The sequence below is a fragment of the Somniosus microcephalus genome, chromosome 19 (assembly GCF_052327205.1).
Source record: "Somniosus microcephalus isolate GS21.2 chromosome 19, FLI_Smic_1.0, whole genome shotgun sequence".
Lineage (NCBI taxonomy): Eukaryota > Metazoa > Chordata > Chondrichthyes > Squaliformes > Somniosidae > Somniosus > Somniosus microcephalus.
Window position 1 is genome coordinate 4943472 of NC_141005.1, and position 13892 is coordinate 4957363.

The window sequence follows — 13892 nt, forward strand, 5'->3', positions numbered from 1 at the left end:
CCATAATGATGATTAAGTCACTGAGATATGTTAATAGACTGGAAGAATGCAGGACATTTCATCTTCCAATTTGTACTTTAACACCTCGCACAGTGATTCATAATTCATACGCAGCTAATGAAACGATCTATGATGAATGCAGCTATAGGAAAAATGTCATTTTCATGAAAATGCATCGGATTGATTTGTTTTTGTTGTCCCTGTGCCACATCACTGTCAGAGACCTGGTGAACATCCAGGAAACTGAGCATTAAAACACATTGCTCGTCTGCACATCCATTTTGAAGGTGCTATTTGCAGCCTGATGGCATCTTTAAATGAACCTCCTTGATCCAGCCAAAATGTGTTGATTTTAGGATTGTGAATAATGTCAAATATGTGTCATTTATTACATGGTTTAAAAATATATAACTGCTACAGTTGGTTGATAGTTCTGTGAGCTTTAATTATTCAGATGGCAGCACGGTGGCATAGTGGTTAGCACTGTTGCCTCACAGCGCCAGGGACCCGGGTTCAAATCCGGCCTCGGGTGACTGTCTGTGTGGAGTTTGCACATTCTCCCCGTGTTTGCGTGGGTTTTTTCCGGGTGCTCCGGTTTCCTCCCACAGTCCAAAGATGTGCGGGTTAGGTTGATTGGCCGTGATTAAAATTGACCCTTAGTGTTAGGGGGGATTAAATACGTGGGGTTACGGGGATAGGGCTTGGGTGGGATGGCTGTTGGTGTAGGGACCGGGTGCTAGGGTTTGGATGATCAGCCATGATCTCGTTGAATGGCGGAGCAGGCTCGAAGGGCCGAATGGCCTACTCCTGCTCCTATCTTCTATGTTTCTATGCAGGATTTCCCCTCATTCATCCAGCTTGGTTCTCGTTTTTAAAATACAGAAAATGCTGGAAACATTCAGCAGGTCAGGTGGCATCGATGACTGTTCATCAGAACTGGTGAAAGATCATTGGCCTGAAACGTTAACTCTGTTTCTCTCTCCACAGATTCTGCCTGACCTGCTGAGTGTTTCCAGCATTTTCTGTTTTTATTTCAGATTTCCAGCACCAGTATTTTGCTTTTGTCCTCGTTTTATTTCATTAAATAGTCCTCTTGGTAGTGAGAGCGAATAAACTGCTTGGCTGTGTAAGATGCTTCGGGTGGCTGTGAATGGGATCTTCAGTGGGAATCAGTGAAGGGGAACTTTGAACTCAAGAAGAAGGGAGTTGGAGAAGTTTGAGTTGAGGTACAGAGCTCAGTCGGGCCATGGACAGAAAGGAGAGTGGGAGAACCTGAATAAGAACCAGTCTAGATTTAAAAACTGCATATTAAAAGCAATAAATTATCAAAAACAAACTGTTCAGCAAGGGCAGGGGCTGGTAGATGAGAGTTGAAGTGTGGACGCTGATACAGCTGGTACGTGTGTGGAATATAAGGATATGACCTCACAGGGAAATAATGCACAATAAACCCATCAGTCAAGGCAGTGCGGGGAATGGATAGCGCCAAGTGCTGTATATGAAGACTAGAAATTGATCTAGGAACCCACGCGAGCACAGTCACTGTTGGACCTGATATAACATAACAAACAGGAGAGTGTAGAGAAAGTCAGGGACTAGTGACCACAATTTGCTGGAGGTTAAGGTTAGGCTAAGGATGGAATAGAGAGTGAGCAGAATAGAAGCTAGAAAGGCAGGTTTGGAGATCAGAGGTCAGTGCAGGAAACTGGACAGGGCTGCACTGTTAGAAAGGGAAATCATGGAAAAAAATTGGATCAAATTTAGAAATGTGGCACGCACAGCACTGAACAGAGACCACTAGAAGGAGGGTAACAGAGGGACAAAAAACAAATGTTTGTAACAATGGGGGGAATGTGAACAAGAAAGAGAATATAAAGGTACAGACAGCAAAGTGGGGCCGGGCCGACAGAAATATAAACATGGTATAGGAGCTTACACTGGTCAGGGGAGGTGAGCACACTGCTCAGGAGAGCTACGATAGAATATGAGGTTAACATAGCAGGGAGTATTGAAAGAAATGTCAACACTTCTAAAAATATATTCACACCAAAATGGTGAAAAAGGAATTGATGGGATCTTTGAAAGGTCCCAAAGCAAATCTCCTAAATGGATTCTTTTCTGTATTGACGGAAGAGCAGGATTCCTCCCAGGCCACCTAGTCTACTTTATGGGACGATAATAGCAATTAATATTGGGTGGAATAAACAGAGAAAATGCTGGAAACAGGCAGCAGGTCAGGCAGCATCTGTGGAGAGCAGAAGGTGGGGTTAACATTTCAGGTCAGAGCCCATCCTGCTGAGTGTTTCCCACATTTTCTCTCTCTGTTTCTGGTTTCCAGCTGTCGCAGTATTTTTTTTGTGTAATATTGGGTGGAATGGGCTGTCCTCGTTGCTGTGGTGGAAGGAGTTATAGCTCCCTGTAGTTCGAGAGTGGGGGGGAGCATCACCGTTCTAGAAAGGAAAATGTACCGGCTATAGGTCAGGAGTTTGTTACTGAAGTAGGGAAAGATCTGGACAAAATGCTCGGATGGGAGCTATGCTCAGAAATTATCTGAAATCTTAACGGAATACATTTTTAATACCCAATTACCAAAACCCCAGTATCGCCATTTGTTCCAGCACTGATGACAGGGCACATATATTAAATATTTTAGTCTAGCTCCAAACTCTAGTTGAAGACCCATCTCTTGGGCCAAGCTTTCAGTCAACCTCTTTCTTTAGCTTGGCGTCAGTTTCTCCCTTCCTCCTGTGAAGTGCCGTGGGACCTTTTCTTATGGTCAAGGTGCTATAAAAATGGAAGCTGAAGTTTCTGTTGTTTCTGGTTGTAGTTGTTCTGGTTTGAGTTCGGCTTGTAGCAGCTCTATTTGCACTTGTAGTAGTTCTAGTTGTACTCGTAGTAATTCTAGTTGTACTAGTAATAGTTCTAGTTGTAGTGATGATGAAGGGTGTGTGAGGTCACTGTGGCTTCTTACCATGAAGGCATGATTTGAGCCTGTGACTGCAGTGTTTGCACCTGCAGCCTGTACTTTATCTGTGATTACAGTACAGTGATATTATTGATGGTTCAGTGGCATTGAACTTTAGATATCCCTCAAATTTAATTACAAGTTTTGCATTTTTGGATGGTTTACCACTTGGCCATGTTGCATGATGTAGACAAGATATTAAGGCTGTTATTTTTTTGCGCACTCATTGTGCAGTAGTGAGTCCCTTGAGGCCTGGTTTTGCAGCTTTCTTGGATGTTCTGACTTCTAAAGGAATTTCCGAATTGGAAGGCCAGAAATCCGGAACAATTCCAGTATGTCATCGCTCCTCGGTTGTAATCACATTTTCTGCAATTGTTAACCATATTCCGCACTCGACGGCAGACGGCCGTGTGTATAACTATCGATGCTGAGGGGCGATGCGCTTTCCACAGATTCTGATATTGCAGTTACCATTGAATAATTGGGTAAATAATGCCATTTCTCTAAATGTGCCACCACTAACTTATGCAGCAATGCTGTAAGTATGCAACATTTAAAAATCTCAACTATTTTGACGGTATGAAATCCGAGGATTTTCTGTAGGGTTTTTTAATAATAAATATACTTTGGAATGACCCCCTAGACTTTAAACCCACTAACTGCAGCCCCATGGCTGATGTCGACCAGATGGCCAGTGGGTTTGGAGTTTAAATCACAGCCATTTACTGCTGAAAGCGAGGGAGCGATGAGTGTTTAGTGACACCCTCAAAAGCAGCAGTGAAGCCACAATGCAGTTCCATAGATTGGCAGAGTGAGAGATTGTATCTCTCTCAAACAAGCTCCTAGTGTGGCTGGTCTCTGGGGGATTGGAGAGGCGAGGGATTTCCTCACTGGGAGAGAAGGAATCATCCCTGGATGAACCACCACAGGTTGCTTTTACTCACCCATTTAGCTGTTAACTGGGGCGTGAAATAGAATGGATAAAGTAATAAAACCGTACTGGAAGTTAAGGGGATACATTTTGTGGCATCTAATTTCTTAGAAATATGTGAATTATAGACAATTTTAATAACTTAATTTTGACAATTACCTTCAGATTGTAAAGTGTTTAGTAAGTTTAGTAATTCTATATTATGGGTTGTTTTTATTTTATTAGCAGGATGGGAGATGCTGCGCTGTCACGATGCTTGAGTGCTTCTCTGTTGCTGTCTTGTCATGCGTTATCCTCCTGTTACCGTTAAATGTTTCTCCTCAGAACTCCAACTAACGTGCATCAAAGCAAATCATAGTCAACCTGCCTGTAATTTTCACAAATACAAAAGCAAAATACTGCAGATGCTGGAAATCTGAAATAAAAACAGAAAATGCTGGAAATACTCAGCAGGTCAGGCAGCATCTGTGGAGAGAGAAACAGTGTTAACGCTTCAGCTCGATGACCTTTCATCAGAACTTCGCCAGTATGACCTGCTGAGTATTTCCAGCAGTTTCTGTTTTTATTTGTAATTTGCACAAGCTTGTCCATTAAGACTCCAGAGTAACCAATGAAGAACAAAAGGTGCCTGCACCTTGGCAGGAAAAACAGATTCTGCAAGGTGGAAAATTTTGAGAGAAATTACATGGCAGCAACTACAGTCCAACAATAAGTTTTCAGCATTAGCGGTTATTCAAAATACAATGATTAGCTGTGTTAAACCAAGGACTAGTGCCCAGGGATTAGACGAATGGAGTAAAGGGGGTGGGAGTATGTCCCTGCTTTGAGAATTCTAGCCAATGGATCACAAAGGAAATGAAGGTGTGTGGGTTGTAATGCAACCTATAGAATTAAGAACATTATAAATATTTACTTGGAATAGTGTTTAACATGCTGCTGTTTCTTCCTTCTCTCTTCAGGTGTACCTAATGAATGACAAGCCCTGAGGGTTTGCTGGCAGCCGTTGGGTTATTTTTTAAACTGTGAAGAGACTTTCCACAAGACAAAATGCTTATAAAGGAATACCACATCCCTCTCCCCATGAGTGTTGAGGAGTATCGTATCGCACAACTCTACATGATTCAGGTATGATCTACATCGGTCAGAGATTGTAACCGGCTTAAAATTAGACGAGACCACTGATAATTTAACCGGTTCCTCTTTCCTGATTGGGAAACGTTCGGTGGTTCTGGTCCGTGCGGCAAGGTGAATGTTTCCCAGCATGACATTTACAAGAAAACTGTTCCCTATCTCCACATGTGTCACAGTGCTAGTTTAGTCCTGTACACAGATTTATTTTTGCATAACAGAAAATGACTGTTGCGGTATCATCTAAACCGTATCTGCATGTTGCAAAAGAAGTCAATTCTCTGAATGTAAGCTTTGTAAAATAGCTGGACATTTGAACCAGAAGTCACGATTAAGCTGACCGATAAAGCAGATATTCTTAAAATATTCTAAAGTAGTCCGACAGTCAGTGAAGGCGTTGTTCCGCTGTAGATTGCTTTCGCAGATTAAAGGACATATATTTGCATAGGGCTACGAGTAAGCCAGGATCCTATTTATACACCTTATGCTACCAAAGCCAAGGAGAGTGTTGCTTCTAATGTAAATTATTTTCAAATATTCTGCATATAGATGACACTGCATGATTTGCATAATTTATTTTTTAAAATTTGACTTTTTTATCTTAAAGTTATGTATTCATATCATTTTTGATATTTAATATCCTGGTGACAGCTTTTCCATGTTTGACTTTCATTTGCTTAAAATCCAATAAACCTGGACACTGAATATCCTGTGTGCAGCGTTTGTGCACCAAGCTTAATTCTACTCTCTTCCACGTTTTCATTGAATATTATTAAAGTACAAGTTAAATCAGCTTCTCAAATGTCAGATATAATTACACCATATGGCTTACTAGTCTTCGAATTAGACCGTCAGAAATCATGCATAGTTGGGCATCTGCTCTATAACATTGAATTGTGCTCCATATTAAAGAAACTTTGTGCAGCATGGTGACATTGGGCTCCGAATCTGGGGGATGGTAGTTCGAGCCTTTGCTACGAGGACTTTCTCATTTGAGCCTGGCCAGGTGCTGGGCAAAGGCCAGGTATGTCCCCGGAGCAGGGGGAGGGAAAATCTTAGTGGGCTGCTGTTGAAGGTCCTCTCACGACCCCCAAACCTGCAGAGACCTGGGTGAGGGTCTGTGAATAGAGTTATACAGCACAGAAAGAGACCCTTCGGCCCATCATGTCTGCGCCGGCCATCAAGCCCTGTCTATTCTAATTCCATTTTCCAGCACTTGGTCCGTAGCCTTGTATGCTATGGCGTTTCAAGTGCTCATCTAAATGCTTCTTGAATGTTGTGAGGGTTCCTGTCTCTACCACCATATCAGGCAGTGAGTTCCAGATTCCAACCACCCTCTGGGTGAAAACGTTTTCCTCAAATCCCCTCTAAACCTCCTGCCCCTTACCTTGAAACTATGCCCCCTGTTTATTGACCCCTCTACTAAGGGGAAAAGTTCCTTTCTATGTACCCTATCTATGCCCCTCATAATTTTATACACCTCAATCAGGTCCCCCCTCAGCCTTCTCTGCTCTAAGGAAAACAACTCCAGCCTGTCCAGTCTCTCTTCATAGCTGAAGCGCTCCAGCCCAGGTAACATCCTGGTGAATCTCCTCTGCACCCTCTCCAGTGCAATCACAACCTTCCTATCGTGTGGCGACCAGAACTGCACACAGTATTCCAGCTGTGGCCTAACTAGCGTTTTGTACAGCTCCATCATAATCTCCCTGCTCTTATATTCTATGCCTCGGCTAATGAAGGCACGTATCCCATATGCCTTTTTAACCACCTTATCTACCTGTCCTGCTGCCTTCAGGGATCTATGTACATGCACACCAAGGTTCCTCTGTCCTTCCTAGGGTCCTACCATTCATTGTGTATTCCCTTGCCTTGTTAGTCCTCCCAAAATGCATCACCTCGCACTTTTCAGGGTTAAATTCCATTTGCCATTGTTCTGCCCATCTGACCAACCTGTCTATATCGTCCTGTAGCTTGAGGCTTCCCTCCTTGCTATTTACCATTCCGCCAATTTTCGTGTCACCTGCGAACTTACTGATCATACCTCCTACATTCATATCTAAATCATAATGTACACTACAAACAGCAAAGGACCCAGCACCGATCCCTGCGGTACACCACTGGACACAGGCTTCCAGTCACAAAAACAAACTTTGGCCATCACCCTCTGCCTCCTGCCACTAAGCCAATTTTGGATCCAATCTGCCAAATTGCCCTGGATCCCATGGGCTCTTCTTGACCAGTCTCCCATGCGGGACTTGGTCAAAAGCCTTACTGAAGTCCATGTAGACTACATCAACTGCACTACCCTCATCCACACACCTAGTCACCCCCTCGAAAAATTCAATCAAATTGGTGAGACATGATCTCCCCCTGACAAAGCCATGCTGACTATCCTTGATTAATCCCTGCCTCTCCAAGTGGAGGCTAATTCTGTCCCTCGGAATTTTTTCCAATAATTTCCCTACCACTGATGTTAGGCTCACTGGCCTGTAATTCCCTGGTTTATCCCTACTACCCTTCTTGAATAATGGTACTACGTTAGCTGTCCTCCAGTCCTCTGGCACCTCCCCTGTGGCCAGAGAGGTTCTGAAAATTTGTGTCAGAGCCCCTGCAATCTCCACCCTTCCCTCACACAACAGCCTGGGATACATCTCGTCTGGGCCTGGGGATTTATCCACTTTTAAGCCCGCTAAAACCGCTTGTAGCACAGAGGCTGTACTGGTCCAAGCCTCAACCAATTTGACTATGGTCCTCTTTCTCTCCTTACCTGTATATAGCCTCTAAAGACTTCTCCCCTGCTCATATGGTTCCATCCATGGTCACTTCCTCCACAACATTTACAGAAATAAACCATTGGACCCATCATGCCTGTGCTGGTGTTTTTCTCCACATGAGCACATTTACCCCACTCTCCTGCTCCCCATACCCTTCAATATCCCCCTGTCTAATCCCACTGTCCTCCTGCTCCCCATACCCTTCAATAGCCCCCTGTCTAACCCCACTCTCCTGCTCCCCATACCCTTCAATACCCCCCTGTCTAACCCCACTGTCCTCCTGCTCCCCATACCCTTCAATATCCCCCTGTCTAACCCCACTGTCCTCCTGCTCCCCATACCCTTCAATATCCCCCTGTCTAACCCCACTGTCCTCCTGCTCCCCATACCCTTCAATATCCCCCTGTCTAATCCCACTGTCCTCCTGCTCCCCATACCCTTCAATATCCCCCTGTCTAACCCCAATGTACTCCTGCTCCCCATACCCTTCAATACCCCCCTGTCTAACCCCAATGTACTCCTGCTCCCCATACCCTTCAATATCCCCCTGTCTAACCCCACTGTCCTCCTGCTCCCCATACCCTTCAATATCCCCCTGTCTAACCCCACTGTCCTCCTGCTCCCCATACCCTTCAATATCCCCCTGTCTAACCCCACTGTCCTCCTGCTCCCCATACCCTTCAATATCCCCCTGTCTAACCCCACTCTCCTGCTCCCCATACCCTTCAATATCCCCCTGTCTAACCCCACTGTCCTCCTGCTCCCCATACCCTTCAATATCCCCCTGTCTAACCCCACTCTCCTGCTCCCCATACCCTTCAATATCCCCCTGTCTAATCCCACTGTCCTCCTGCTCCCCATACCCTTCAATATCCCCCTGTCTAACCCCACTGTCCTCCTGCTCCCCATACCCTTCAATACCCCCCTGTCTAACCCCACTGTCCTCCTGCTCCCCATACCCTTCAATACCCCCCTGTCTAACCCCACTGTCCTCCTGCTCCCCATACCCTTCAATATCCCCCTGTCTAATCCCACTGTCCTCCTGCTCCCCATACCCTTCAATATCCCCCTGTCTAACCCCACTGTCCTCCTGCTCCCCATACCCTTCAATATCCCCCTGTCTAACCCCAATGTACTCCTGCTCCCCATACCCTTCAATATCCCCCTGTCTAACCCCACTCTCCTGCTCCCCATACCCTTCAATACCCCCCTGTCTAACCCCAATGTACTCCTGCTCCCCATACCCTTCAATATCCCCCTGTCTAACCCCACTCTCCTGCTCCCCATACCCTTCAATACCCCCCTGTCTAATCCCACTGACCTCCTGCTCCCCATACCCTTCAATAGCCCCCTGTCTAACCCCACTGTCCTCCTGCTCCCCATACCCTTCAATATCCCCCTGTCTAACCCCACTGTCCTCCTGCTCCCCATACCCTTCAATACCCCCCTGTCTAACCCCACTCTCCTGCTCCCCATACCCTTCAATACCCCCCTGTCTAACCCCAATGTACTCCTGCTCCCCATACCCTTCAATATCCCCCTGTCTAATCCCACTGACCTCCTGCTCCCCATACCCTTCAATATCCCCCTGTCTAACCCCACTGTCCTCCTGCTCCCCATACCCTTCAATATCCCCCTGTCTAACCCCACTGTCCTCCTGCTCCCCATACCCTTCAATATCCCCCTGTCTAATCCCACTGACCTCCTGCTCCCCATACCCTTCAATATCCCCCTGTCTAACCCCACTGTCCTCCTGCTCCCCATACCCTTCAATATCCCCCTGTCTAACCCCACTGTCCTCCTGCTCCCCATACCCTTCAATATCTCCCTGTCTAACCCCACTGTCCTCCTGCTCCCCATACCCTTCAATATCCCCCTGTCTAACCCCACTCTCCTCCTGCTCCCCATACCCTTCAATATCCCCCTGTCTAACCCCACTGTCCTGCTCCCCATACCCTTCAATATCCCCCTGTCTAACCCCACTGTCCTCCTGCTCCCCATACCCTTCAATATCCCCCTGTCTAACCCCACTCTCCTCCTGCTCCCCATACCCTTCAATATCCCCCTGTCTAACCCCACTCTCCTCCTGCTCCCCATACCCTTCAATATCCCCCTGTCTAACCCCACTGTCCTGCTCCCCATACCCTTCAATATCCCCCTGTCTAACCCCACTGTCCTCCTGCTCCCCATACCCTTCAATATCCCCCTGTCTAACCCCACTCTCCTGCTCCCCATACCCTTCAATACCCCCCTGTCTAACTCCACTGTCCTCCTGCTCCCCATACCCTTCAATATCCCCCTGTCTAATCCCACTGTCCTCCTGCTCCCCATAGCCTTCAATATCCCCCTGTCTAACCCCACTGTCCTCCTGCTCCCCATACCCTTCAATACCCCCCTGTCTAACCCCACTGTCCTCCTGCTCCCCATACCCTTCAATATCCCCCTGTCTAACCCCACTGTCCTCCTGCTCCCCATACCCTTCAATACCCCCCTGTCTAACCCCACTGTCCTCCTGCTCCCCATACCCTTCAATACCCCCCTGTCTAACCCCACTCTCCTGCTCCCCATACCCTTCAATACCCCCCTGTCTAACCCCACTGTCCTGCTCCCCATACCCTTCAATATCCCCCTGTCTAACCCCACTCTCCTGCTCCCCATACCCATCAATATCCCCCTGTCTAACCCCACTGTCCTCCTGCTCCCCATACCCTTCAATACCCCCCTGTCTAACCCCACTCTCCTGCTCCCCATACCCTTCAATATCCCCCTGTCTAACCCCACTCTCCTGCTCCCCATACCCTTCAATATCCCCCTGTCTAACCCCACTGTCCTCCTGCTCCCCATACCCTTCAATATCCCCCTGTCTAACCCCACTGTCCTCCTGCTCCCCATACCCTTCAATATCCCCCTGTCTAACCCCACTCTCCTGCTCCCCATACCCTTCAATACCCCCCTGTCTAACCCCACTGTCCTCCTGCTCCCCATACCCTTCAATATCCCCCTGTCTAATCCCACTGTCCTCCTGCTCCCCATACCGTTCAATATCCCCCTGTCTAACCCCACTCTCCTGCTCCCCATACCCTTCAATATCCCCCTGTCTAACCCCAATGTACTCCTGCTCCCCATACCCTTCAATATCCCCCTGTCTAACCCCACTCTCCTGCTCCCCATACCCTTCAATATCCCCCTGTCTAACCCCACTGTCCTCCTGCTCCCCATACCCTTCAATATCCCCCTGTCTAACCCCACTGTCCTCCTGCTCCCCATACCCTTCAATATTCCCCTGTCTAATCCCACTGTCCTCCTGCTCCCCATACCCTTCAATATCCCCCTGTCTAATCCCACTCTCCTGCTCCCCATACCCTTCAATATCCCCCTGTCTAACCCCACTGTCCTCCTGCTCCCCATACCCTTCAATATCCCCCTGTCTAACCCCACTGTCCTCCTGCTCCCCATACCCTTCAATATCCCCCTGTCTAACCCCACTGTGCTCCTGCTCCCCATACCCTTCAATATCCCCCTGTCTAACCCCACTCTCCTGCTCCCCATACCCTTCAATATCCCCCTGTCTAACCCCACTGTCCTCCTGCTCCCCATACCCTTCAATACCCCCCTGTCTAACCCCACTGTCCTCCTGCTCCCCATACCCTTCAATACCCCCCTGTCTAACCCCACTCTCCTGCTCCCCATACCCTTCAATATCCCCCTGTCTAACCCCACTGTCCTCCTGCTCCCCATACCCTTTAATATCCCCCTGTCTAACCCCACCCTCCTGCTCCCCATACCCTTCAATATCCCCCTGTCTTACCCCAATGTCCTCCTGCTCCCCATACCCTTCAATATCCCCCTGTCTAACCCCACTGTCCTCCTGCTCCCCATACCCTTCAATATCCCCCTGTCTAACCCCACTGTCCTCCTGCTCCCCATACCCTTCAATATCCCCCTGTCTAACCCCACTGTCCTCCTGCTCCCCATACGCTTCAATACCCCCCTGTCTAACCCCACTGTCCTGCTCCCCATACGCTTCAATACCCCCCTGTCTAACCCCACTGTCCTCCTGCTCCCCATACCCTTCAATACCCCCCTGTCTAACCCCACTGTCCTCCTGCTCCCCACACCCTTCAATATCCCCCTGTCTAACCCCACCCTCCTGCTCCCCATACCGTTCAATATCCCCCTGTCTAACCCCACTGTCCTCCTGCTCCCCATACCCTTCAATACCCCCGTCTAACCCCACTCTCCTGCTCCCCATACCCTTCAATATCCCCCTGTCTAATCCCACTGTCCTCCTGCTCCCCATACCCTTCAATATCCCCCTGTCTAACCCCACTCTCCTGCTCCCCATACCCTTCAATATCCCCCTGTCTAATCCCACTGTCCTCCTGCTCCCCATACCCTTCAATATCCCCCTGTCTAACCCCACTCTCCTGCTCCCCATACCCTTCAATATCCCCCTGTCTAACCCCAATGTACTCCTGCTCCCCATACCCTTCAATACCCCCCTGTCTAACCCCACTCTCCTGCTCCCCATACCCTTCAATATCCCCCTGTCTAACCCCACTGTCCTCCTGCTCCCCATACACTTCAATATCCCCCTGTCTAACCCCACTGTCCTCCTGCTCCCCATACCCTTCAATATCCCCCTGTCTAACCCCACTGTCCTCCTGCTCCCCATACCCTTCAATATCCCCCTGTCTAACCCCACTGTCCTCCTGCTCCCCATACCCTTCAATATCCCCCTGTCTAACCCCACCCTCCTGCTCCCCATACCCTTCAATATCCCCCTGTCTAACCCCACTGTCCTCCTGCTCCCCATACCCTTCAATATCCCCCTGTCTAATCCCACTGTCCTCCTGCTCCCCATACCCTTCAATATCCCCCTGTCTAACCCCACTGTCCTGCTCCCCATACCCTTCAATATCCCCCTGTCTAACCCCACTCTCCTGCTCCCCATACCCTTCAATATCCCCCTGTCTAACCCCACTGTCCTCCTGCTCCCCATACCCTTCAATATCCCCCTGTCTAACCCCACTGTCCTCCTGCTCCCCATACCCTTCAATACCCCCCTGTCTAATCCCACTGTCCTCCTGCTCCCCATACCCTTCAATATCCCCCTGTCTAACCCCACTCTCCTCCTGCTCCCCATACCCTTCAATGTCCCCCTGTCTAACCCCACTCTCCTGCTCCCCATACCCTTCAATATCCCCCTGTCTAACCCCACTGTCCTCCTGCTCCCCATACCCTTCAATATCCCCCTGTCTAACCCCACTCTCCTGCTCCCCATACCCTTCAATATCCCCTGTCTAACCCCACTGTCCTCCTGCTCCCCATACCCTTCAATATCCCCCTGTCTAACCCCACTCTCCTCCTGCTCCCCATACCCTTCAATATCCCCCTGTCTAACCCCACTCTCCTGCTCCCCATACCCTTCAATATCCCCCTGTCTAACCCCACTGTCCTCCTGCTCCCCATACCCTTCAATATCCCCCTGTCTAACCCCACTCTCCTGCTCCCCATACCCTTCAATATCCCCCTGTCTAACCCCACTGTCCTCCTGCTCCCCATACCCTTCAATATTCCCCTGTCTAATCCCACTGTCCTCCTGCTCCCCATACCCTTCAATATCCCCCTGTCTAATCCCACTGTCCTCCTGCTCCCCATACCCTTCAATATCCCCCTGTCTAACCCCACCCTCCTGCTCCCCATACCCTTCAATATCCCCCTGTCTTACCCCAATGTCCTCCTGCTCCCCATACCCTTCAATATCCCCCTGTCTAACCCCACTGTCCTCCTGCTCCCCATACCCTTCAATATCCCCCTGTCTAACCCCACTGTCCTCCTGCTCCCCATACCCTTCAATATCCCCCTGTCTAACCCCACTGTCCTCCTGCTCCCCATACGCTTCAATACCCCCCTGTCTAACCCCACTGTCCTGCTCCCCATACCCTTCAATACCCCCCTGTCTAACCCCACTGTCCTCCTGCTCCCCATACCCTTCAATACCCCCGTCTAACCCCACTGTCCTCCTGCTCCCCATACCCTTCAATATCCCCCTGTCTAACCCCACCCTCCTGCTCCCCATACCCTTCAATAT

At 48.8% G+C, this 13892-nt stretch overlaps 1 protein-coding gene across 6 annotated transcripts in view; it reads left to right on the forward strand.

Moving 5' to 3' along the window:
- pitpnm2 (phosphatidylinositol transfer protein, membrane-associated 2) overlaps positions 1-13892 on the forward strand; it is a 395812-nt gene that overhangs the window by 198829 nt on the left and 183091 nt on the right. For all 6 annotated transcript variants that reach the window (XM_086011868.1, XM_086011869.1, XM_086011871.1 and 3 more), the window contains one exon: positions 4856-5021. In XM_086011868.1, the coding sequence (XP_085867994.1) occupies positions 4944-5021 (78 nt within the window). In that variant the 5' untranslated portion in view covers positions 4856-4943. The remainder of the gene's footprint in view (positions 1-4855; positions 5022-13892) is intronic.